A 27238-nucleotide genomic window follows, 5' to 3' on the forward strand; every position below is an offset into this window, starting at 1 on the left:
ACCAGGGAGGGTGCTATCATCTCCCATGCCAACTGAGGCTGGACAGCTACTTGGTGTATTAAATCTACAAACCCGTCACTGAATGTCACTGAATTGTATCAGCTGCCTAATCATCTGTCACACTGGGACATGAGAAATTAGCCCGAAATTCACCCGTCTGATAAGTCTCACATCACGAGTTATATTTTTAGCAAAGAACTTTTCAAGGGTCTAATGTTTGGTTGAACACCATTAGGCTCATAAATGAGCTTTTAAATGCTTACGATTATTCAAATGTACCACTTTTTTTCCTTAATCTATTAGACTAATGAACACAGAGCATATATCCGTCAGCTGGTTAGATGTGCACCCTACTGAGGGCCAGACAGAGCACATGTTTCTGAGGAGGGAGTGGGTAAAAAGATCTTGACAGTTGATCTGGCTGATAGTACAACCGCTGTGTTTCACCTGCTCTCAGTGGCACTAACACCAGGAAACATGTCACGGCTGGGTAGGTGTGAATTGAATCTGGCCGCTTGAATCCAATAGAGGCCCAATGCAGCCAAAGTGATCCACTAATGTTTTGCTCGGCTTAATTGAGCGTTGTCCCTTCAACTTAGCCTCACATCTTCATCCTGCGTCTAATAGCCATGGCTGCCCTGAAAGTCTAATTACTTTGCTGGCAAAGTTACAGCAAGAGAAATATAAAACTTTAGGATGCTATGGGAGCAAGGAAATTGCCATCAAAAACAGGAACCCTCTCTGATGCACAGATTCAATTTTCTTTTTTTCTCATTTCCATGAATATAAGAAGACAATAATGAGTATACAAATGTGTTTGGCAGTGGCTCGTCTCATACACACCACACAGAAATCTGTCGATCAAACCGAAATAACGGATATGCATATCCATAAAATGAATGCATGCCCTGCCAACCCTTGCGCTGCACACACCCAATATAGAACACATCGCCCTCACTGCCCACTCCCCACCCCACCCCAGCTTTTCCTTTTACTTCACCTGCAGAGGGAGTCCTGGCGGCAGACCCTCCGTAGCTCCAGACAGTTGGGCTTCTCCTTATCTTTATAGGAGCAATCAGGCACGATTGTCTGCCTGCGTCGTTCAGCGCAGCCCTCGGTCTGGCAGGGGCAGAAGAGCAGACGGTGGCTGTACTCAGTGGGAACACGATCCAGGAATGCCCTCAGCGCTCTGTGGCAGCGCTTCTTGCTGCACGTTTCTCCCTTGTTGGGGTCCTCCTTGCTGCAGGTAGCGATGTAGGTGGAGCGTTGCTTCTTGCAGCTGTTGTTGAGGTTGCAGGCTTTGGCCGCATCAAGACAGGGGTTGCAGTTTCTCTCGGCATCAGGGCAGTTGAAACCTTTTGGGGCCACTGTGAGCATCCCTGACAGTGGATACAAAGAAGAAAAATCAGTGACTTAAGTGAATCCAAAGGTGATCACAGATGATGTTACTATGGTTAAAAACACAATCTCACAATCACTTAAAAAACACAATTTGAGGCGTCCGTCTGGGCAGATACACTAGTCCTTTGGTATTTTTGTGTTATGTACAGGTATTTCTGAGAAAGGATTCTTTGAAAACAGAACCTGGATGAAATACAATCACAACAGAGGGATAAAAATCTTTTCATTGATGGCTTGAGCCAACATTACCAATCTTATGTAGTTTACACCAGGCTCAGCTCCAGTATGATCAACAAATAAAACAATAATCCTTGCATCTCCATCGTGTTGGGGAGTAGCATGTTACTGTAGGCTTGAACAATGAAGAAGATGTTTCAGCATCTCCAACCAAGAGTGAGCCACTGGAGAGATGCCTGCAGCTAACCAAAATCCACTCTTACTGAATTATTGATTCTGTCTGTTTCAGAGGTTTAGTGAAAAATGAATGAATTGAGCTATGATTCCAAATTGGATACTAATAAATTATTCATTTACAGGTAATATTATGATGTGATTACCATAACATTAGTACATTATCAAGTTGTCATCTCTTGTATTATAGTTTCTGTTGATTTAATACAAATTACATCTATTCAGACGATTTGTTATTTGACTTATAATGATGTAAACAAGAAATTTTAATTAGTCAAATGGAAATAATGCAAAGCAAACAGTAGTCAAGAAAGCTTGTTGATGTGAGTACTGGTCACACAATGACAAAGTAAATACAGTATTGTCTGCCCAAAATGTGTTAAAGCTTAACGACTTGGCAAAGAGTGCATGCTGTGCTGTATGATCCACTTATTGGATGGTTCAAGTACAAGATTAAGTTCTCTTATTATTTTCTCTCTTTTTTTCAATGTAATCACAAACTGAAACATTGCAATTACCCCTCTGGCTGCACATCATATTTGTGGAAAACAGATTAAATCATTAGGTGTGTTTGGGTGTTCTGAGATACTGCATGTAACACAGTAGCAATAAAAAAAAACACACCTTTTCCTGAAATATACCAGTAATAAAGCAGGATCATGTTCACTTGTGGCACCCCTCTCTTGTATTCAGGCTATATTAGAGAAGTTAACCTCCCTCCCCTGTAGATAATGATATTTCAGAGTTCGTGGCGGCATGGTGACACCCAGAGAGATTCATCTCTTATTCAACAGAACCAATCTCACTCTGTGTCTATCAGACAGCCTGGAGCGAGAAGAAGACCATTTATTTTAGAGGGAGAGGGCCTTCTAAAGATGCTGCACTGTTTCCAAGTGGTGCATCGCACGTTATCAATCAAATGGGGATACATAGAAGAACACATCACATTGGAACAGGAGGAAAAAAAATAAGCATAGCCCTAAAATTGATGGTTTTGTGGTTCCAGATCACGTCAGATAAAACAAAACTCACTGCCACTGAAGAATAGCTGAAGAAGAATATCAGGGGTTTATCACTGAGGGAAGAAAGTTCATTCGCCCCAGCTTTCCTTTAACCAGAACTTTCATTTCAATGTATCAAGGTTAAATGTAGCAGCTGCTCTGATAAACAGGGCAGGGTGTTACGAGACATGTTCTGGGCTCAGTAGATGTAGGTGCACAGGTCACCAGGGAGCATCCTTACTGCTTTTTCATGCAAATGACAAGACATTAACATATTCAAAGAAGACGTAATTGTAACGTCAAATTTAACTAGTTTATCCTTGAAATCTCTCAGGAGTTAAAGTATAAAGGCTGTGCAGCAGATGCCTATAGCAGCACAGCATACTCAGTCTTGTTAATATAAGTGACTGAAGAGGCAGACAGTGCTGTGTTCAGATAAATTAGCTACGTAACAGTAACAAACACAAAACCTTATTGGCAGGACGTGAGACAATTAGCCAACCGTGTCAAGGAGGAGCAACTTGGTTGATCTGTAATTAGAATGAGGATGGACAAAGAGCTGACTTTGGCTCTGCTGGGCACGAAAAGGTCAAAGCAGGGCCAAAGTTTGACTAAAGTGGGCCAAGCTTGGCTGAGGCTGGCCCGAGCCGGAGCGGTACAGTCCAGCTGGAGGAGAGGTTAGCAGGGTGGTTGTCCAGTGGTTCAGGCTACATTACATTGATGGATTGCAGCTCCTAAATCTCCCCTGGCCATCTGCAGGCTCTAATGTGGGCCACTGGGGGGTCCAGGATGAAAAGAAAATAGGGGAAGGATGAGCTACTAAGATTTATCTGACCAAGCAGGGCTGAGGCCGTTTTTGAGGCTGCAGCGATGGACGGGTTTTTACTACCTCTGATTGGGGAGCTGAGATTGAATTTGGTGCTCAACCCCAAAAGATGTCCTGGGGCGAACGTAAGACACAAAGCCCACTTGATGGCTTTGACGTGCTTACACACAAACAGGATGATAGTAGGAGCAGGAGGAGAAGAGTAAGGAAGCAAAGAAGTGGAGATGGCTGAGGAAATGTGAAGGATTGAGTTACAGAGTTATAATTGATTTTCCAAGTGCATTACAATGGAGGTTTTCAGCAAACATATTCCGCTATAATGTGACGAGAAAGGGGTTGATAAGCTAATGAAACAAGACTTAGAAAAATGGAAAAAGCTTTATGAGGGTGAGAGGAGTCTTAAGCAGTTGATTATAGCAGCCGATCATGATAGATAGAGCGATGAAGTAAGAGGATGCAGATTGGACAGACACTTACAGAGACATGCTGGAGAGCTTTCAATTAATCCAGCCTAATTTAGGAAAGATATGTGACTCTTGCTCAGAATAATTAACCCAGCTCGTCAGCTGTGCAATCAACAGCTCTCAGCATCACAATAGTCTGCACATATCTATTAACTTACCTCTCTATCTGTTGTACTATGCATTAATGAGCAAGCGAGGTATTGACTAAGTGAATGAACGGCTATGGTGAGTGGGTGCATTGATTGATTAACGGATGCTATAAACACAGCGCAATCAGTGTCATTAAGTGCAGGAAATGTGATTTTTTTTAAAAATCCCTCCCATTATGGCTCAGTATACCTGTTCGTTAAAGAACAAGCTAAAATGAGTGCAGGCAGAGATATTTTATCTGTGCTTGTAGAGCAATGTTACATTAAATTAATTTTGGGAAAACAAGACCTGAATACAGAATAAGATTACCAAATTGTTTCGTGTTGTTTACTCACAATTTCCTGCCAGTGTGCTCTGAAAATTTGCTCTAATAACATTTAGTTGGTGTCAACAGCAGTTAAAGCACTGTCATTGCTTTCAGTGATCCTGTCTGTTTGACTGTAAATAGGCTTTTAATAGGTCTCTACTCTGTGAGCATCATAAATTAGCCCCACTGATGGCAATATAGTGGAAATAACCATCTATTCTTTCTGGGCTTAGAGCACATAGAGGAAGACAGAGAGAGAGAGAGGGAAAACAACAAAGAGAGAGGTAAGGAAGCAGCAGAGGCCAGAAAAGAAGAGGCCGGAGACACCTATATCGAGACGGATGGAGAGAAACTGAAAAGACCTGTATTCCTGTGAGAAAAAAGAGAAAAATAATAAAGAGAAAAAGAGAGAGGTGAAAGAGGTGGACAGAGCACGTATGAATGAGAAGAAATGGAATAAAAACGTTCACATACTCTGTATAGGGATCTTCCTTCTCCAGTAATTGCTCTCCGTCAGCCTAATTTGAATTCTGCATTTCATATATCATCCCATACTCGAGGGACTCTGCGCTGCAGAGGGGAGTTCAGCCCAGGTTAGGAAGAGGTTCTTGGCTACGGGTATGTTCTCAGTAATTAGGAAAGGTGCCAAAGTTTGGATTTAATACGGCCCTGGGTGAGCGTGCGAGAGCTTGTTAGGGAAGTCTTTAGTCTGGACCCCGAGGAGCATGTCAAGCATTTCCGTGTCAAAGGGCTCATCAGTCATTAGCTCTGTACTCCACGTCGCAGCAGGGTTTCCAGAGGGGAGGAACAGGGTGCACTGGATCTACAACATCATCTCCCTAAGCCTTACTGAGCAAGTCAGACATGTAGACGTCATCATCAGAGGAGGAAATACGGAGTTCACGAAGTCCTCTGTTCTCTAGGATGAACTGAATTTCACTTCCAAGCGTGAAATCATCAATACAAAATGAGACAGCATGCAGATAGAAGAGCGGGAGGGGAGATGGAAATGATGAGAGATGACTAAATATTTGTATGTAAGAATGGAGGTGGGAGAAAGGGTGTCCAAAGGAATTTTAAATCATTGTAAACACACTTCTAAATACTTGAGCTGTTTATGAGCATCTGCCTTCAAGTTGAGCTGCCTCCACTGAAATTCAAAGCTGGAGCGTCCTCAGTGGCCCCCTCACTCTTAATATGCATGCTGTTTAGTTCTTTCAGCCGTCACTGGTAATAATGCAAAACATATTGCAATAATCTAGGCAAGATGTGTGTGTCAGGTGAACCTACGCAATATAATGTCAATAATCTGCTTCCTTTTTCATTACCAGCATACAAGAAGGGAAGAACTAAACACACAAACAAAGTGATATAAAGTATGTATATATATATAAATATTATATAAATATATATAAATCTTCCGAGGATTATTCACAGTTATTTAATTCAAACTTGTTAGGAAACCGCTGACTATTACAAAGTGCCTCTGATAAGTGAGCCGCAAACAACAATGCTCATTACTGACCCACAGAGAGACAGTCTAAGGCAGGACTCAGGGTGAACTGATTAGAAAATTCACACAAAAATAATGAAGCACATAAACAAAGTAATACAAGTACACACAGGCACAATCACGGGTATACACAAAACCAATCTTGCACAAACAAACGCATAAACAGTTAGACCCATAATAAGCAAAAAACAAAAACAAACATACTGTACACATGTGGAAAAAAAGATCTTAGTGTTTGCCTAAGTAATAGTAATTATTATGAGGACAATGTGGAAATGTCAAACATTTCAACATCATGCTGAGCACGGCTGTTGCACTGGTCCTTTTTCCCCAGCTGTGAAACAGCTTTCTGGATTTAATTGGATGGTGCACACACTGAGCTGAGAGGTGAGGGGCTTAGTACGGAGAGTTAGAAGGTCTAACTAAGGGATGTTAAACTTAATTCCTGGAGGGACCCCTAGATGCGGGATTCTATGCTGCCCTCTGCTCCTAATAAGTTAATTAGCTCACCGCTGGGTCAAGAGAACAGAATACATTTCACACGGAGCATATTAACAATGGCAGTCAATGATATCTTTGCATGCTGTACGTAATATGAAAGTCATTTGGGCTTTGATAAGGGTTCTGGTGCAATGTCGAGGAAGGACTCTCTCCCACATCCTTCATACATGATGCCTTATTGATTTTAGTGGAGTGTTATTGACTTGTACAGCATCTCTGTCTCGAAACTGAGGAAAATAATGGTTATGCATCGTAACTCTTGATCCGCAAACACAGCGAGAACTCTCCACTGGGGCAGTGGGTGGAAGCAAACGTGCCAGAACATTTTCTTTTCCAGCTTCTCAAATGTGAATATTTGCTGCGCTCTCATTTTCTATCGCAGTAAACTAAATATCTTTTACTATTTATTTAAAATAAACATTTTGTAGATGTCAGCTTGCACTCTGGGAATTTGTAATGGGCTTTTTGACTTTTTTCCAAAATCTTATGGACCAAACAATTAATCGATTAACTGAAACAATCAGCATGTTGATGCACAAAAAAAGTAATTATTAATTGGAGCCCTTCTCTGCAACAACAAAAGGTTTGGGCATGCATGCATCAAACAAACTGGTGCAATTACATCAAGCACCATAGGCGATTTATTTTCTGAACTAAGTGAGCTTGGTGGGGCGAGGAGTTGTCTGTCACTGGCAGGTGTGGGACCATAAACAAGACAAATGTGCCTTCCAATAACACCTCCATGCTTCATCTCTTTGTTTGATTTTGTTAGATTCCCACTGGTGTTCAGTACAATTTGATTAGAACAGGGAAACTATGCATTAATATTTCTTATTGGGCTCAGTTTTACAGCAACAAAAGGGGTTTGGGGCAGAAAGAACTGATTATCAACAGATTTCCCCAGGGAACGACTCACTTAGCTCTATTCAGCATCATTTGAGGATTAAGATTTTCCCGTTATGTGTCTCTCTTCTCACAAGTCTTAACGTAGTCCTTGTACCTAAGTTTTCCACTACAGACAATGCTGCTAATGCACATGTCCCACAATGACACAGTGAAGTGGTATATTTTTAGTTGAACCTCAACATGGGGACCAGCCCTATACAGTAAATACCAGTGTCAGGGACTGAGTAGTGATCATAACTCCACCACTGATCAGTCAAATGCCCTCCAACTAATTATGAGTTTCCTAATTGCTGTTCCTCTTTTAAAATGAACTTGTGCAAACAGTTTCTATTAGGGGGTGTTTATAGCCTGCAGCATTGGCAAAATAGCTAATTTGAAGCAAACTCAACTGCTTGCTTAAAATGCGCTGACAAACCTCCAGAGGTGGTCGGTCTCAGTTTGGTTCGCTCCATGTCCCCATTGTATTTCGCTTAACCAGTTCATTGTTAACACAAAGGGCCCCAGGTTCACTTCACCATTTGCCATTATATTTTATCATGCTTTGCACAAAAATCATTTCACATCTCTCACACATGAATACACACACATTGACGGAGGCTCCATCAAAGCTAAAGTGCACCTTAAAGAGAAATAAGTCCACTTTCAAATAATAAAATGAACTCACAATGCAAAAAAGCAAAAAGAAACGAGTCTCTTTTCTGCTCCACGTTTATAAGACTGAGCTTGGTTGATTTAAAAAGGACTGTAAGTGTAACTTTCTCCAATTCATCTTTTCAAAATTTAATACAGCCCAAAACCAACACAGTCTTTGTGTACATGTGTTGGGTGATTTTGTCAGACATTGTTGTAGTTACACAATCAGGATTTAAGCAGCAGCAGAGCAGCAGCTTGGAAATGGCCCGGAGGTTAATATGTAGACTTAATGGGCTGCGCTTCAGTCTCTACTTCATACTTGTTCTGTTGTCTGACAACAGACACATGTAAATGAGAACAGCTTTATTAGGTGTTCAGCTGTGTTCAGACACAGAATATGTGAGTGCCAAGGGTAGGAGATATAAAGGAAACCACAGTCCACATACAGTATATTCCAGTTTGTATCTCTCTAACCACACTGCACTGAAACAAAATAGCAGCAGTAAATGAAATAATATTACGATGTGTTGCTCTTGTACTGCATCTTGGGTCTTGTGTTGCACTTTTGTGAGACCACCTGTGAAGTGCTCTTTATATTAATTTGCTGTAAACTCTTTGCTCCTGTCTTTGACAGTATACCACCAAACCTTCTGATAATAAGAGCCACAGTTTTCTAATCTTTTTCTATCACGCTGAGCCACTTGCTCAGTCGCTCTCTACAGTGGCTGAAAGCTATTTTGTGTTGTTGTTGGATCTTGTAATTTCTACTGTAAATCAGTGCTGTCAGTGCTGATTTCTGTAACTAAAATGTTGATTAACTAGGCATTTACTCTCTGTGCTTCTCTGTGTCACACTCACTGTTACAGGTATGTTTGTTGTAGCGATGATTAATCTTGAGCCTGCGCTGTGTGTTTTCAGGACATTGCTGTGATATAGTAGCTTTAGGATTTGGGTGACTGACTTCCTCCAAACTGGGCACCTATATTAAAGAAACTGTTGGTTTACAGTACACACAGGTGGAATATACTGTACTGTATAACCGTCATCATATTTCAGATACAGCTCACCTGCCACCAGCCTTGGGTCCATTACCAGACTGCATTCACTCCATCTGTGACATGCACTCCCAGAGGAGTACAATGGTGTTTTTCCACAGAATTTCCACTTGCTGGTAAACAAGGGTCACTGCCACGTCCAGTCAGCTGTCACCATTGTCCTATTCACGTGTTTCTTCCCCTGTATATCCTCTGCCCTCTTTCCCTCTATCATTGCCATCATCCATCACAGAACTGTCCCCTCTGCCCTGACACTGACAGCGTGACATGGCAACGAAAAGTGTCACAGCTTACACCCAACAAAAAGCCGACTGCTTAAGCAGATGGTGGAAAGGTGGACGGGGGTGCAACATCGCACCTCACGACACAGACTGGGTTCATGCCTGTGGGACAAAATGTGGCTGAATCTGTCCTACACAGAAATAACCTATAATATCCCCCTCACTCTTTAGTAGTGCGAGGCGTGGCACACGGAAGAAGAGGAACAGGACTCAAGAGAGTGCCACCACACTGCCATCACAGCAAAGAAATTGTTGGAAAAAGGCCCACTGCTGTAAACGAGGACACTCTAGTCAGCCCACGATGCAACTGTGCTGAGCACCGAGGTGATGAAACACTGCTGATGCAGGTGCACCGTGCCAGCAGAGCGAGGGCAAGAGGAGCAGCAGAATTCAGCCCAGCGTTTCTGACGAAGCCATCCTTGGCGATATTGTCATCAGTGTTGCAAAAAGAAAAAAAAAGTGGATGAGGCCAAAGACAACCACTGTCTTTATTTAAGGAACAAATCCCAGAGGGTTGGACCTACAGTACAGCAGTTTTTTTGTCGACGTGTCTGTATGCAATGCACAAAGCATTTTCAGTTTGATAATATGCAACATTAGGACGATACAGTAACCATTACTGTAGAAGGAGATGCCTGAGTAAAAGCGTTTTGTAGATATAACTTACGGCAATGCAGGAACAGAGTCTCTATATGTTCTGTTTCATTTTCACTTCAGAGTGTGAGCGCTCAGGGTTGTATAGAATTCTTTTTCATTTCTATCACACTTCTGTCCCTTATCTCCCTCCCAGACAAAAACTTTTAAAATAAGAGATTATTTTTCAATTTCCTACCTTTCCTCTTGGAGAGTATCCATTCCCCTGTGCTCATCAAGCACCCAGATATCATATTCCTATCATATATTTCCCAGGTCTCTATACAGTTTAACACTTATAAAGGTGATTAAGAATATTTTTGAGCGGTTTAGTAATTGAAGTGAGAAGTATTTCTACTAAACAAGTGTGTAATTAGTTATCTGTTTGCCTGTGGTTTCCTCTCAGCGCCACAATCAATTACTCTGTCCTCAGAAATGATAAATAATGAGGGAAGCTTGCGGCTAAACACATTTCAGAGAGCAAATCCAATATTTCACCTTAGAGAGAATGGAGGAAATAGCTGAAGCAAAATTGATACAGTAATGAGCCCCCTGTTGTATCTTAATATGTCTATGTAGACAGTGCTGCACTCCTTGTTTAACCAGGGCACTTGTACCTGCTGGATATCTCATCCGACCCTTTACGAACTCTTGCATGCTGCACGATAAAAATTAAAAAAAACTCTCTCAGTTTTAATGTTCATACTTTTAAGTCTTAGAACTAGTTGCTTAATTCTTGAAGGCCTATTTGAAATATACGGCCATAACTCCAGAGCTGATTGTATAATTGGTGCCATATTTAGTGCACAAGTCAACTCTGAGTGATTTTGCAATCCTTGATGGCATTTTGCATATAGGTGGCAGTACAGCAATATGATGAATTGAAATGGCCATAAGTCATTGATTATGATTCTTACTCACTTGAACGTTTAACCTTGCACAAGGCCCAAATAAAACCTAATCATAAATCAGCAAAATTGTGGACTATGAATATTTTTTTGGCGCAGATCTCGAAGACACATGCAACTTTTAAACATTTTTCTACATCAAAGCAACAAATTTTGAGGATTGTGCCGCCTTGGCAAAACTATGCACTCACTGAGCTTTCTAGATGAACTTGCACTTAATTCAGAGAAGGCAGTTTGCCATCGTTGCTCAAAACTCAAAACTAATCAAAGCCTGCACTATTTCATATTTATTCTGGTCTTTCAACATATCAAACAAGCGCATTTTCAAAAACAAGTGATAGACTGCTGATTTCAGGCTAAGGGGATTATGCAAAAAGCATGTCTTTCTTGTACCTCCCAGTTATAAGACAAAGCAAGATACATCAGCCAAGAGAAAAGGAAAATGTGCTGTCTTCAATGTTTGTGGATTGCTTTTGGCTAAAAAGAGTAAAAAAAAAAAAGAGAGAACATCCTCCGGAAATTTCTGTTAGAACTGGATGAAAGAAAATGATTGAATTTTCAAGTGACTGAAGCCTGTAGCTCTGGCAATGGACAGGCGTCATCCCTGTGTCCAATCACATTGTACACCTTGCTTCTCTGCACTGCAATAACCATTGTAGCTATGTCTTATAATAAGACCTGCATTGATTAGTGATACATGACGGTAATAACCAGTAAATGAAATAGCAGGCTATAGCTCCTCGCTCAGTTTAATTAGTAAACCAAAGAGGAAATCAAACTGAAAACCAAATCAATAGCTGGTAAAAATGTGGAGTAGCAGATAGGAATTCTATGGTTTACTTCACAAACCAAACAACAGCCGTTATATTGCAAGACAGATCAAACGATAAGCACATAACTTATTCAAAGGCCAAGTTAAGTTGACTGGTGGAGTCTGCCAGTGAGGAAAGATCAGCCCAGACTCTTTTTTTTTCATCCCAAGGCAACCGCCATTTCACAAAAATGAACATCGTCACGTTTTTAGTCATATGATACATCACATCATGCTCGAGTACATTCAAACCTGAAGAGATGGAGGCCAGGCGGAACGCATCAGGGTGACGGTTTGGAGCCACAGGTTCATACGGAGATGAGTCATCCACGTCTGCATCTGAAACAACAGGAAGAGGGAGACAAAGACTCATTATGACTCAACAATAAAGAGGGAATTCAGTTCATGACTCCATGTTGGCCTTGAATAGGCTCTTTATCCTTTATTCAAAAGATCGACTGTAGGCGTGATATAATACAATATTAAACTTTACTGAAATCATTTCGCAGTATTGAACTGGCTGACCAACGACTGACTCCCATGATGAGTGTTTACAGGATGTTCATCAGGTCAGAGAGTAGCCTAGTTGTTCCAGCTGTGGTACGATTTTGATGGAGCGTTCGTAGGACTAAAGCATGAGCAGTGCATCTTCCCTGCTAACAATGTATTGCCAGAGCTGTTTGTAAGAAGGGGAAAAAAAGTTAAAAATCAAATTAGCACTCAACTGACTGAGTCCCTCCCATGTGCCTGCTTCTCTGTAGGCCCTAATCCTGCATTTAAAATTCATAGCCATTCGGTGTGATTGAGACAAACCCTCCAGTGTGTAATAGCTTTGCATTCTGATCCCAACAGAAACACAGCGAGGAGGATGTTGTGAAGACGGCTTGGAGACCTGCTGCTACAAATGAGAAAATCTGAAACCTGTTGGTACAAGACTGTGCTGCATGGACAACCAATCAGTAGATCCAATCAACAGATACAGTGCATTTTGTTTATCAACATGCTCCTCCGATTCTCCTCAAAAGATGATGCAGGCTGATAAAACGGTGTCTTCTAGCTGCTGTGATAATAGGTAAGGCCAGTGTGAAAGCTTTGTGTGTGTGTGCGTGCCTCTGTTTACTGGTACATACAATACAGTGCTGCTCATGTCTCCTGTGAGGTATGTAATCATCCAATGAGAGTCAGAAATAACATCTACTAGGCAATGATTCTTCAGTATAGGTGGAATGAAAGTTGTACAAGTTGAATTTATTCATTAAGATAAATCATAGAGGATATCTGCATGTACACTGGCACAAAGTGAAAAGGAATGACTAAACTGGGAATTACTAAAGGGATTTTTCATTCATAATTTGTCCACAGAATAAAGAAAACCAACCACAGACTTGTGTACATCTGCAGAGCCATTGCTTTATGTGCAGTTCTACATCTCCTTTCTAAATCAATATTGACAATCATAACAAAATGGAGCAGCTCAGCTGGCTATTCTCTGAGCACATATAGCTATTGACATCTGGCATAGTTGTGAATTGTATGTTTTTGTTGTTTGAGAGAGAGAAAAAAAGAAGGAGAGAGAGACGGTTCAGAGACACAAAGGAGAAAAAAGAAAAGGCGGATGATGACAGAGGGAAATCGGAGAAGAAGAGAGGAATAACATAAAGAAGGAGAGCCAGGAAATTACCTAAATCCTCCAAGTTTTGAGTGAGACGAGCATTTCTTCCTCTTGTTTGTTTGTGTGTTGAAAGATATGCATGCACATGAATTTATTTGAAAGTGTATTTCTGTCTTCTTTTTTGTTTTATTTTCTGCTTCCTTTGCCGCCAGCTATATCTCTGTTCGTGTTGATCTTCAGGTTTCTGTCAGGAGAGACAGACTTGAGAGACTGCTGGACTCGAGATCTCTCACTAAGTCGAATTACAACAATTACCATTTAAAGGCTTTGGAAGCTTTTCAAGAGTTCAAGACAACCATGTACTCAACAAGCAAACATCTTAACCTTCATTCTGTGTCTTATTTCAGCAACAACCTCTACAACCGTGAATATATAAAAAGAAACTGACAAATATGCAATGCTTCTTCTAGTTCACCAAGGAGACTTTGTAGAGCACAGAGCAGCCCTGCCTTAACCTAACATTTTGTTATGCACTGGCTTACTGTTATGTTCGGGCAGCTTCTTATGGTTTAAGGAAGCTTCACTGCACAATCAGCCAAGAATCAGGCGCATTAAATTTCATTAGTCGAACTCTATAGTGTGCACTGCGGTGACCCTGTAAAACAATAATGTCAAATGCCAACAATATCTGTACCTAATGAATTTTAAAAGCTTACTTACATGGATGTTACCAGCTGTGGTGAATTATAAAATTGCAAAACATAATATAATCACGCCCACCCTCAGGATGTAAAAATCCCCGCAGTGGGAGTTCTTGTTGTACTTTAAAATAAAAAAAATAAAAAAATAACCCTGCTCTTTGACAGTCACCCTGGACCCAATTATGCATCCATCAAGTAATAGAAAATTCTTCCCAGCTGTTTAGTGATAAGATGTTTTTAGCCGCAGGGCAACAACTGATCGCTGTAATTAAGCCTCCGTTTGACTTCATTTGCTCTGACAGTATGGAGCATGACCAGCGCGGCTCAGACAGACAATCAGGCTTTTCCCTAGTTAAGGCATGAGAAGAATGCTGCTTTTAAGTGGCTCTCTCCTTTGCCATAAGCGTATTTTATGAAGTTGTTAGGTGCCATCACTCATCCTATTCATATGCATTATCAATGAGCTCAACTCCTGAGGTGATGGAAACTGTCCTATGGATTTTTTTGTGACATTCTTGGCAAACCATTTATGGCTGGAAGCAAAGTCAATTTTAATAAGTGTCATTCACCTTGCTGTGTTTTCAAAGGTGCCCTATACCGATTGTGCTCCTGTTTAATATTGATTTTATATTGTACCCTATTTTTGCCGCAGGCAATGTTGGGGGAAAGAAAACCCTGATAGTCATGTTACATATTAGTTCTTATTCAAAAATTAGCAATATATTACAACACTTCTTCTGCTTTTGTATTAATTACATACAAAGGAGGATTAGCACAGGTCTGAGCAGCCTGGAGCACAGCCGGAGGTCCTCTGCAGAGCCCTGCTGGCTGTTGCATAAACTCAGCTGGTAACAAAAGGTGACCGAGCCTTTGCTGTCGGAGCTCCCAAAGTTTGCAAATGAGCTGTCAGCGGAGTTCAAGCCAGACAGAACAGTCTCTTCTTTAAATTGCCTCTCAAAGCACACTTGTGTTCTATAGACCTGTTTTAGGGGAAATGCAGGAACACGGGAATTCACATTTTTATTACATTAGGATAAAATGCATTCATCTTTCCTCTCAACTTCCTCCCATAATGTGCTCATTTCGACAAAGAAACAATAAAGCGATACCACAAATGCATCTTTCTTCGAACTGTGCTTAACTGAACACAAGTTGAACCATAAATTTAGTTAACGGCTCGGCTTTTGAAGTGATATTGACATTTTAAACTCAATTTCAAACCATACAAATAGGATATTGGATTAGCTCAGAATAATATTTCAAGTCACAATTCCAATCCAGTGTGGCGTGGTGGGCAAACACAGCTGAGAAAATGAGTGTTGAAATTTTCAGGCTTCCCTTTGGTTGTGGGAACGTAAAGTAATATGAATGGTTACACATTCGCTTACCTAAATCAGCTTTTTAATACCTGGTGTCAGGTACTAAATATTGAATATGGTTTAAATCCTGCAAAACCTTCAATAAAACCTGTCATTGCATAGCAGCATATTGGGAAGAGCATGCAGGCAGCGGCACTGCAGCCTGTCCTCACCATTTTCTTTTTTAGATCAGCATGAATAAATGAAAAAAAAAAATCATAATATTGGATGTTAGGAGTTTATAAAAGCTTAAATAACCAATATTGAGCAATTTAATTATTTTCTGTGAACGTGATTAGTGCTGCTATATAATTAATTTGGCAACTGAGAAATGGCAACCCAAATAATTAATCTGACTGTATGAAATGTGTTTGACTCCTAATTGTGCTTTGAATTTCCTCATATGGAAGAAAAGAACACTTGACTATGTTATTTCAACAAGCAGCTATTTCAATTAATGACGCAGACAGAGCGAAAGACAGGGGGAGAAAAAGAGAGAGGCAGCCATGCTGTGATGACAGCCGCCGGGCCTGGTAGTTGACTCCTGCGATGCACATTCATTCAGCATCACTGTGAACCTTTCTGCCAGGAGTGAGTCTTAATGCCCACATCATGACAGTATTCACTGAGCAGAATGGGCTGTCACTCACTCTCGCTTCTGATAGAGAGCCTGAGAACTCACTCTCCTATGAAGGGCTAATCTAAACCGGCGCTACCTGGCCCCCATTTCACCATAGCACTGTCACACGCTATACCAGCCTGATGGTGAATGGGAGTCATCTCGGGCAGTTCACCTTACAGTATAGAAAATCATTAGACACATCGACTAGGACAAACAGCTCGTGTTTTGTCATCATATTTCACTGATCCTTTTCACATTTTGGGATGAATGATGAAAGGGGAGAAGAGGGGATGAAAAGGACGATGAGGGGAAAGCTCTGAAAGAGCGTATTGATCACGTCCAGAAGCTATCGACAGGTCCCTTCCTCTGATGATGAAGTAGCCACCTAGCGAGTGCTGGGTCTCCAGTGAAGGGAGAGAGAAGCAGAGAGGACATATTCAGCATGCAGGAGCCTGCCTCCTCCATCCCCTGACATGCAGGGCAGCCTGGAAAAATGTTCTGCTTATGACAGTGGATGACTAAGGTAATGGCCGGTGACTGCTACCATTGCTCATAGTAATGATGGTTTCACCCAGGAATACTGTGTACCTTTGTAACCCCCCTCCCTTCCTCTGTAGTTTCCACCCCATGACTCTCTCTTTCTTCCTCTCGCTCTTTCAATCTTTGGTTTTCTTTGTCTCTCTCTTAAATTTTCCTCGCCCCTTGTCATTTATCTGCCGTCCTGTCCCCACCTCCTGTCCACACCTCCTGTCTGCACTCTCGCTCTCTCCATTTATCCTCTCCCCTGTCTCGCTCTATCATGATGTGCACAGCATTCTTACACTGCTTCATGTAACTTCCCACAGCATCAAGGGCCAACTTGTGGCATTAGCATGACGTAGTGACATAGTGAGGATGACCTTTGCAATGCTGACATTCATGGAAATGGGGGAAATAAATCATTCTGCAAAATTGTGCGGTATTCTCGTCGCTTCATGTTGGGATACAGTCTCCTCTCACAGTGAGTTGGAGCGGGCTGGTGTGAACCACTGGTGGAGCGCTCCTCTCTCTCTCTCTCTCTCTCTCTCTGCAGTAAAAGTTTGCTAGGCTAATTAAACTGCTCTGAAAGATCCTCACAAAAGATCTTCGATTCCAACTTGGAGATCCCAGCTGGTTTCAAAGCTGAGCCTATGAAATAATGTATGTTAGAGATGTGGAACTTATTGTTTAAATTACCAGCTCTATTGCAAACCTGCAAGGTTGTATCCACAGGAGGCTCAGGGCACGAGAGAGAGAGAGAGAGATGCAACCGCTTATACAATATCCCTCTGTGTAGTGTTTCTTTCTTGGTAATTACTTCTTTTATAGATTCAAATTGCCAGACCTTATTGCCTCACACCGACATAGGCCTATTCAGAGTAGAAACCACCCATTATCCATCAAGAGCGGCTGCATTGACGCATTGAATTCAGCTGCCATTTTCCGTTTTCCGTTAAACACAATTAACAGGTCACCATTAGCACCATTACTAATAGCCTGAGACTGACATTATAACCCCTTCTCACTGGGGTTTCTGGGCTAAACAGGGCAGTAGTAGCCGAAAGGCAGGCAAGAATACAATGATAAAGACAGAAATCTGACCCCACATCACAGTTTCAGGGATGAAACTACCCACAGTGATAAAGAAGGCATTTTTGTGAAATTAAAAATGCTGCAGAAAGGTACCTGCCCCCATCTGCTGAAATGTGCGAACTCTGCTTTCTGCTGCTATTTAAGGAGGACCATCAAGAACACCTGATGATGGCACTGAGTCACGTTGTGACACTGAGGTACTGTATCAAGCGTTTCCTCAGCAGCAATACAATATTTCATCACAGATGTTGTCAGCTTCTAAACACCTTTCAAAGATTCAGGCCTGTCTCTGGACCTGTGTAACTGGAGAAAACTCATCCTGTTCCAAAGACCCTAGACCTTGTTTGCTATTACCAATGTAATTTACTGTTACTGCTCACGGACACAGGACACAGTGCAGCTTGAGGGCCTTTTATGGTGAGCCTGGTCTGACTTGGCTAAAGATAGGATGATTAACTTCCTAGTCTCAAGTTAGACTCTTCAGATTGCTTTCAAATAAAAATGAAAATTTCAGTTTTCAGCAGGGAACTTCCCTGACAACAACATGTAAAAAGGGTGGTTTAAGGCTCATATATGACCACTATTAACTGAATCGTTCAGAAATTCACAACAATGTCAAATCACTACAGACACCAGCCATTACACCAACTGGCAACACACTTCACATCACACCTGGTAACATTGTATATTCTCTTTTATCCTTATCATTACCATTTTGAACCTTTCTCTCATGTGCCTCTTAGGTAATCAGGCATAAGCAACTACTGTACCACTGTGTTGGAAAACATTTTTGTTTCTGATTTCACTTCTCTGCATGGCAAGGAAATATAAAATACAGTCACTAATAATAATGATGACAAAAGCAACTTTCTTTCTTTCTTTCTTTCTTTCTTTGAGAAGGGACACTAAGGGAACTGAAAACTAATTTATTCTATACATTTTTTCTCATGTCCAAACCTTAATCAACCATTTAAAATCACAGATAGAAAAACAAATTTAACTAAATGAAAACATGAATCTGAGAGTGAGAGTTCTCATTATTTTCAGTATTTTTCGTAGTCCTTACTGTTGCATTAACTTGTGTTATTAATGACAGGCCAAGTAGTGTATTTGAAGATGCAGACTTAGCCAAGGACAGTTTGAATGTTTGAATGGCCGACTTTCTTGATATCAAGTAGGCTACCACCCCTAAACTGATTCACATGGTGAATACTTGTGACTTATGGTCTTTTAGATGACAAAATTCTTTTGATCTAGAAAACAAAGGCCTCTAAGATTAAACGTGCAATTCTGGGCACATTTAAAATGCAATCATTTCTGACACCACGTCTCAGGCTTGTTCTCTGCATGATGTTCTGGCAGCGGTCCTTCCTTCACTCACACATGAAAAATGTGTGGTCTGATTATTACACTGTCTCAATTCAGAGCAGCTACCCATGAACCTGAATAAATATTTATTATGCACATTTGCCTTGCATTTAATTACCTATTTCTATTGAGGACATTTTCAGTGGCAAATTATGAAGAAGCGATCATGCAGTTCTTGATGCTTTGACGTTTTGTTCTTTTTCAAGAATTAGAAAGAGAAGTACAAAAATTGTTGACATTAAAGAAAAACTGGTCTTTAATATGTAGCCTAATGAATGTGGTCTTTAAAAAGCTCAATTGTGTGCCTTTATATTTCTGTCAAATCTTTTTTTCCCTATGTGCTGTATATATCCACTCTAGGGCTACATGATCATTCACATTTAAAGATACACTTTTATCAAAGTTTTTGCCATATTAGCTTGGTTCTGTATCTGATATCAACAATATTGGTATACAAACCAAGTCAGGTACTGTGCTGACCTTGCCCATGGCTGAAAAGTAGCAGTGTGCCATTTGTGTTGGGCTGGTCTGAGAGCAGGGTGTTGTTTCAAAACAGTCGATCCGTGCTCAACATCAGCTTTCCCTTCACAGACACAGTGGTTTAGCCCTCAAGCTTGAGGGCCAACTTCCTGCCTCTGGTCAACACGGGTCACAAAAAATAAGCTCTAGCTACAGTATAGGGTGAGATTTCTGTATGGCTTCCTATACACTTCTTATTGGCCTCATGGTTTTCAGGAAAGTGGTCATATGTGCCAAGAAACTGAATGTGTTTGTCTTCCAGTCGTCAAGATGACTGTACTTTACAGCTTATCACACTGGCGAAAATTACATACATTAGGCCTTGGACAATCAATAGCCCTCCGCTTTCCTATTCTCTCACAGGGAATGGTGGTTTTCATCTCACTGCATTTACATACAGTAAGTTAAACAAAAACTTTCAAAGCATCACTCATTATCAAACAACTACATCCAGAGCAAGTCCAAAGCCAAGCAGAGCTCAGAGATTTATTCTGTAAAAATGTAATAAGTAATGTAGCAGTTTTAATTACTTCATCAACATAACTTATTACATTTGATTATTTTTTGATTACCGTTCAGTACCATTAATTTAGTCTGTAGGTGCCCTGTAGAGATTTCACAACTTAATGACTTCTCAGAGTTAATATTTAATGAACACAAAATGCTGAATTAAGTTAGTGAATGTTATTAGACCTCATACCTCTGACCTGCACCGTCTGCAGAGATGCCAAAAGAAGGCCTTCCAGCAAGTCCAAAGACGCAAAGCAACTGAATAAATGTTATATTCCACATACGGGGCCTTCACCAGAAAGAATGAAAACAGGCGTAACTCCTTCATAATCAGCAACATCAGAGTAATTGTAATTACGCATGTTGTACCAAGCTCCTACCTGTCACATATCACAGTTACATTTATTTTGTAATTTCATTCAATACAGTAATCTTGTTATGTAACTAGTTACTCCCAACACTGCAAACGATTGTTAAAAGTGGTTTAGCACCATTTCAAGAGGGTCTGCTGGGATTCTGCCCTTCGTGTTTGTTTCCAGAGAAGGATGTTGTACATAGATTGTTTCCAGTTAACAAAAGCCTGCTTGACTGCACAATGGATCGTGATTAGATTAAAGCTGCACTGTAAGAGCTTTTCGTTTGTGTTAAAGCGGGTTTTATCTCCGAGGGTGACGGGGCCAAAACGGGACACTGCTGGGAAGCTTTCTTTGCAAAGATACACAAGCTCTGTGAAGGGCATGCTGCAGGCACTGGAGGTCTCTATCCTTGATATCCAGACAAATGGCATGATGCATTCAAACACAAACACTTTGATGGATGCAGCTATTTGTTAAGGAAAGGAGAAGGAGAATGAGGAAGGGGCATAGAGGGAGAACAGAAACGGACAGATCTTTACAAAGGAGGAAGAGTTAGTAAAGGGGAGAAAGACTAGGAAGGCAGACACAAGGCCTGGGGAGCATCCATGTCATTACATTTCCCTTGAACTCATGTCAGGGACCCTCTGCTGCCATCAGTCTGATGAAGTGTAGCTGGTGCTATGAGCAGTCAGCCTGGCGAATCACTTCACGGATCACAACACAAAAGCCCAGAATGCTCAAAGCTCAAAGTCTTTGCAGTGCTTCCACCACTGCCCCACGTGTCAAAACAGCTGAGTACATTATGTCCTCCATGTTTACATGGCATGACACTACAGTCATGGAGAATTTGGTCAGCAGGAGGAATGTCACCCTTGGGTTAAGGTCCCCCTTTAGGCTGATCCCCAGGCCACGGCATCTCAAGCAGCCTGGATTCAGTCAGATTTGTCTCAACATGAAACACTGTGTGCTTTTCACCCTTAAGGATGGACCAAGAGTAATGTGAGTCCAGGAGGCCGTTTTATGCTCCCTAAATGCACTGCAGTCTAAAAACCAGAAGGTTTCAATGTTACAAGAAGAGTGCTATTTTATGTCCTCTGTTAGTGGACACATAAAGGGCACCGAGCTATACGATTATAACCTAATTACATGGTAATATGGAACACTTTAGGTGAAAACCAATAAGTCTACCATAACAGGTCTAATGTAATCCCATTATAGCTCCATTACCTTCAAGGGGGTGAGGAAAGTAGAAAAGCATATATTTTTCATCAGGGGCTTCTGGGTATCACATAAGAGGGCATCAGGGAATAGGGCATCAACAATGAGTGTTGTGTTTATCACTCTTGTCTTAGCTCAGAAAGAATAGTGGTACTTGAAATCAGAAGATTCATTTTAAAAAGATATTAATGCCAAAGAATGTACTAAGCCATAGCCATTAATATCTATGGAGGTAAATTGCAGTTCTACATGCACAGAAAACTTGTTGAAGCGATGAGTATGTATGCTCTGTGGTACATAACCATGAGGCTCAAGTAGAGTTCTGCAATACATATTCAGTTATAACACCACTGAACATGATGGGAGCTGAATTCACACAGAGAGAATGTACAAGCAGAGGAAGACCTAGATCGTTCATGCTAGGCTGACGGGTTAAAACTTTAAAAAGCAAGTGCTAATTTCACATGAATACATTAGCAGTTTAAAAGGAACAGCATCACTTAAAGACGGTGTTATTACATTACAGGTTCTGAAGGTGTAGTTTACCATGATGTGATGTGAATTTCACATCACATCAGACAGACTCATAAAACCATCAGCTCCCTACCTTCAGTGAGTCCCATGTGGATGGTCCAGTAGTTCTGCAGACACTGCAGCTCCTTCTTCATGCCCCTTTTGCAGCGGCAGTCATACAGAGGACTAACCAACAGCACTTCCAAGGCAGCTTGGCACTCCCTGTTGTTGTCCAGCATGGCCTCCTTCTCCTTGCCCACAAGGCACTGGCGCATCACCCGGTACCGAGAGCTGCAGTAAGGGTTCTGGTTGCACATGTCACTCGCCTGGATGCAGTCCACCCATTCTGGCTGCGCTCCGGGCCCAGAGCCGGTGCCTGGAGATCCTGGAGCGCTGGTGGCCAAGGACACAGACAAAGCTGAGGGGCCGTCCCAGGAACTCGCTGCCTCATCTAGGTGGAGAAAGAGGTGGGGGTGACAAGAGAAAAGAGGGCTCAGAAATTTTAAATGATGTGTGAGGGATATTGTCTTTTTCCACTTGTTTGGGCATCCAAGTGCAAAATACATCACATACCTGCTGTCGTTTTATTTAGCTCATGAAACAGGTTTGAAATGACAGAGGATTAAGAGCCTGTGACATGCCTGTGCATGCCAAAGCACCTTCCACATTACATTTCTCACAGTTCACATTAATCTTATACATTTCTACCTGTGGTTTTGTTACTGTTTTATTTACTTAATATTCAGCAGGTAAGCTGTGATTACCTGTGTTCACTCCAGTGCACCCAAAGCCTTCAAGACAAACTATAGCCTACTGCACCTTTCACATTCTCATTAAATCTAATCATAAGAAAGACTCAATCATTGGAGAATATCTTCCTAATTATCTCATATCAAACGAGCAGCTAATCAAGAAGTGCACTTAATTCACCTGGAGGTAAGCAGAGGTATGTGAGTTTCTACAGGGTAAACAGTGATCCACACGGCACAGTCAGAGACACAGGTGTTGCGGTTTGACAGGAGTCAAGATTGAAACGCACCTTCACACAAACCAAAGCAGAGAGCTCGGGTGAAATGGCAAGAGAGACCCCTTGTGGTGATCTTGAGCATTGAGCTCGGGGAGAAGTGATACTGCATCAGCAGCAGATAGCAACGGGTGAGAGAAGAGTAACATGAAGTTCACTGTCAATTGAATGTTATCAGTCCATAAGCTTTTAATGGGTGTAGCCTATTGGCCCTTTTGGACGACAATGAAAATGATATCGGAGCTGATGATGATGGGCAAGGTGAGGATGTTGATGATTTCTCTCATGTTACCAAACACACAAGTGTGTAACTGAAAAGACTAAACATATTTTCATTTCACCGCCTAAAAGCTGTATTGCGCTGTTATAAAAAATGAACTCTGTGTCTCTGCTGTGGAAGCTGTGCTTGTTTCATGGATGCAGAATAAGTGATTCAGTCACAGAGACCAAGTTCGGTGTGTAGCAATGAGAGACAATTACATATCATCTAATTAAGCCATCCGGATAAGAGGAACGCCCATCAGCATCTCCCCGCATGCATCATAAAAAGAGACGGAATAACCTTGTGCCCTCAAACAACTCCAGCTTGAGAACCAACACGACAGACACAGGCTACCACAAAATGCTCTTTGACAACAATTACTCATGTCCAATATTAATCCTTATGAGCCACAAAATTCACAATTTGCGCACAATTGCAGGTGTTGTTTCCATAATTCACTTCTCACCTAAGAGCAGAAGAAAGACGTAAACGCACATCCACACAGTGACAGACTTCATATTGGACTCAGTGCGGAGAAAGATGAGTTGAGGTCCAGTAAGACTAATATTTCCACCTTGTGAGAGGTTAATTCCACTCTTCTGATCCTTCACCCAGAGGCAGGCTAAGTGTAAAAAGTCAAAATCCTCATTCAACTTCAAATCAAAGACGCACCTCCGGAAAAAAAAAAAATCCTCGACTCCCAATGATAATCCACAATATTATATATATACTGTATGTATATATTTAAATTATAGACTAGGGAACCACGACACAGGGGGAAAAAAAATCCTCTGATATTGGAAAAAAGAAAAGAAAAAAGAAGCCAAATGCCAATCAATCAATCAGTCGATCCATGAAAGCAGTTTCTCAGGGTCCGTCTGCGCTGCATTCATAACGACAAACTACTGAGACTTGATCACTCCGCATTATAAGGGCTCAGACCGCCCGCTCCAGTTGCCCTTTGGAGACAATCTGTCCCTAAAACATCCCTTAAGCTGGCAAACACTGATCTGTTAGCTATGCCAGCGTCTCTAACGAGGTAGAAGAACTCATCGGAAAGTGCTACAAAACGCTGACTGGATTGTTCCCCCCTCCTCACCACTGGCTCCCTCAAAAAGCTGTGCGCTCCTCTGGAGAGGGAGTGAACGCTTCTTTTGCACTGACTGCATGCGTGTCGAGGCATCACGGCACTTTATAAAGAGGAGTTTGTGAGAGCCAGCAGAGGGCGCTGCCGGGAGGCTGCTCTCAAAACGTGGGATTTGGTCATAATGAGGCCCGAAATAAATGATACCCTATAGAAAAAAAGAAAAAAAAATCCACTCCATGTTGCTGTAATTTTCCTGCGTGGAGGTGAGGACTGATGCCCTCGTGCTCCCCAGCAGTGAAATGAGAGAGACCTCACTTGGCCTGTGTCTCTGAAAGCCTGTGGTATTGCTATAGGATTGTCTATGAGAGCTTATACATTCTCTCAAACAATTTCTGTGATTCATGTATAATACCCCTTCTCACATGGTTACAATCTCTTTGATGAGGCTGCCTGTACAGTGCCGTTCAGCTGTGCAGCTGTAGGCGTGAGGATGCCACAACTGCAACGCATCAAGAGAAGAAATAATAAGTGTGTTGGCCACTTGCACTCATAGCAAGATTATCCGGTCAGCCAGCAAATAGTGACTCTTTTCTTCAAGCATTTAGCAAGGCCGCTGGGCCAATTCATTTTTGGCTGACATCACTGTAAACCCATAGAAATTTGCAAGTGATTCTTAGGGGTAAGGTTAAGAGGTGGTTTGAACAATGATGATGAAAATGTCACCATCCATTTCGGCAGTATCCCAACACTTCCCTCTGCATCTGTTTCCATCTGTTTGAGAGAAAGATTCTTTAGAAAAAAAAGAGCACAATGTTTCGTATTATATTTGTGCTCACAGGAAATAACCCCACAAACCACAGGATCAAGCCATTTTTCAAAGTGGCTTCACATTAAACAAAATGACTTTGTTGTGCATCATTGCTTAACTAGTGCCAGGAATGTCATAAATCTTTACAAATCTTGAAAACAAAGTCTCCATTTAGAGGCTTTGACAGTGACAAACTGCAAGGCCACTGGCTCATAATGATGTTTGACTGTCAGCCCAGGCTTCCATCCAAGAGGGAAAAGAACTTGCCGTTATAATGGCAAAATCAGCCTCATTCTGCCTATATTGGCCCGGGCTTATGTTCGTCTTCCCCCATGAGTCTGAAGTCTCTGTCATTATTAGGACACAGTAAAGCATCATCCACCACCATGAATGTATCTGTCCTGCATTAGTGCAGCAGTGACTGATGTATCCCAGGCTTTAGATTGTTTGTTTTTTGTAGACACATATTTCAACACAAAACTGCCAACTTTTGCATTTCAAATTCAACATTTTCTCTATAAATTTGCTTCTTTTATCTTAGGAGATAACAGAGATGGTGTCAAGTTATTCAAATAATTTCTCACTAAAGATCAGACTTTAAATAAAGTTTACAATTGCCTGAGCTCAAGAGGAGGGAGAGATTTATAATAATACTAAAAGCTAGAGAGAAACACTACCTGCAAACACAGTGGGTGAAACGGCTAAATTTGCATTTTGAATTATTTTATAGGCCTCGCATTATTTCCATCCATAATAACCCAATATGGATAAATCCTCTCCTCACGTTTTTTTTGTCTTGAGCCAGGCTGTCAGGTCCATGGAGGAAGTTTATTCCTGTTGACATTGCATGATTCACCCCCTCCGTGGCTCTTTAATTGCTCCATTCTGACTTCATAGAGCATCTGCATTTTTTTTGCATGTATAATTAGAGAACCCACAGAGCGAAACACACACACAGACACACACAGTGCTATGTCCTTGTACAGTTGTAACAGTTACGTGTGTAGAAGACAGGCCTTTCAGACAAACATGCACCCAGATGCACATCATCCTTATGTCAGATAACCGTGCTCCCACAAGATGGCTCAAGACTGTGAGGATAAGAAATGACAAATCTGGATATAGAAGACATTGTTCTTGCTATTGAGGGAAATCAGTCCCAGACTCTGAGAAGTGTGTGTAATATGGTGAATATAGATGATATTATTATGAATTCATAGGATATGAAATAATGATACAGATAACAGTCAATGTTAAAACTCAGTGCAATAAATAGTGCTTGGTGAGACAGGATGGGGCTTCGAGAGTGAGCTCATGCTTACTCTCGTGGGTCAAATAAGAGCTTAGACAGTCTGAAACTGTCACCTTGAAAGCGGGACATACAAACTTGAATACAAATGTGTGTATTCAAGTTTATTTGTGTTACAGCTTGTACAGATGGCTGCATAAGTCAGTGTGTTTGCAGGATGCCTGTTAATTGTGTTTTTGGCCATTCAAACTGGACCCAGGTGAATCCAACACATTTAGTCATCAAAGTATTAACTATCTCGGCTTAACACCTTCAATAAAGCATCGATCCCATTCTTAATGTCTCACCAATTAACACATTAAATTAAAATGGGTGTTGGGCAACTCTGATAAGGGTTTCTCTTCACCTCAGAGATTTGCAAACAAAAAAAGGAGAGTGAGATTTATTCGAGGGCAGAGGTCACTGTATCTTTCTCTGCTGGTCATGCACGCTGGAGAGAGTGCTAATGAACCTGAGCTTACAGTATGTGCGCACCCACACAAGTGGACACACATACAGTACAAGCACACACGAGGTTAAGCATGACTGATTAGATTAGGAATTATGGGCTAATTAATGT

The 27238-nt window shown here is 41.4% G+C and overlaps 1 protein-coding gene across 1 annotated transcript in view; it reads right to left on the reverse strand.

Moving 5' to 3' along the window:
• The window catches only part of LOC146981681 (GDNF family receptor alpha-2-like), a 47253-nt gene extending 22609 nt beyond the window's left edge, over positions 1-24644 (reverse strand). The window contains exons 1-4 of the mRNA XM_085787129.1: positions 23942-24644; positions 22284-22640; positions 12054-12140; positions 1001-1379 (exon numbers count right to left, since the gene is read on the reverse strand). Of these exons, the coding sequence (XP_085643255.1) occupies positions 1001-1379; positions 12054-12140; positions 22284-22640; positions 23942-23993 (875 nt within the window). The 5' untranslated portion in view covers positions 23994-24644. The remainder of the gene's footprint in view (positions 1-1000; positions 1380-12053; positions 12141-22283; positions 22641-23941) is intronic.
• Positions 24645-27238: the final 2594 nt, after the last annotated feature.

This window comes from Trachurus japonicus, chromosome 9, assembly GCF_045865225.1.
Source record: "Trachurus japonicus isolate A0001 chromosome 9, Traja_1.0".
NCBI classification, from domain to species: Eukaryota; Metazoa; Chordata; class Actinopteri; order Carangiformes; family Carangidae; genus Trachurus; species Trachurus japonicus.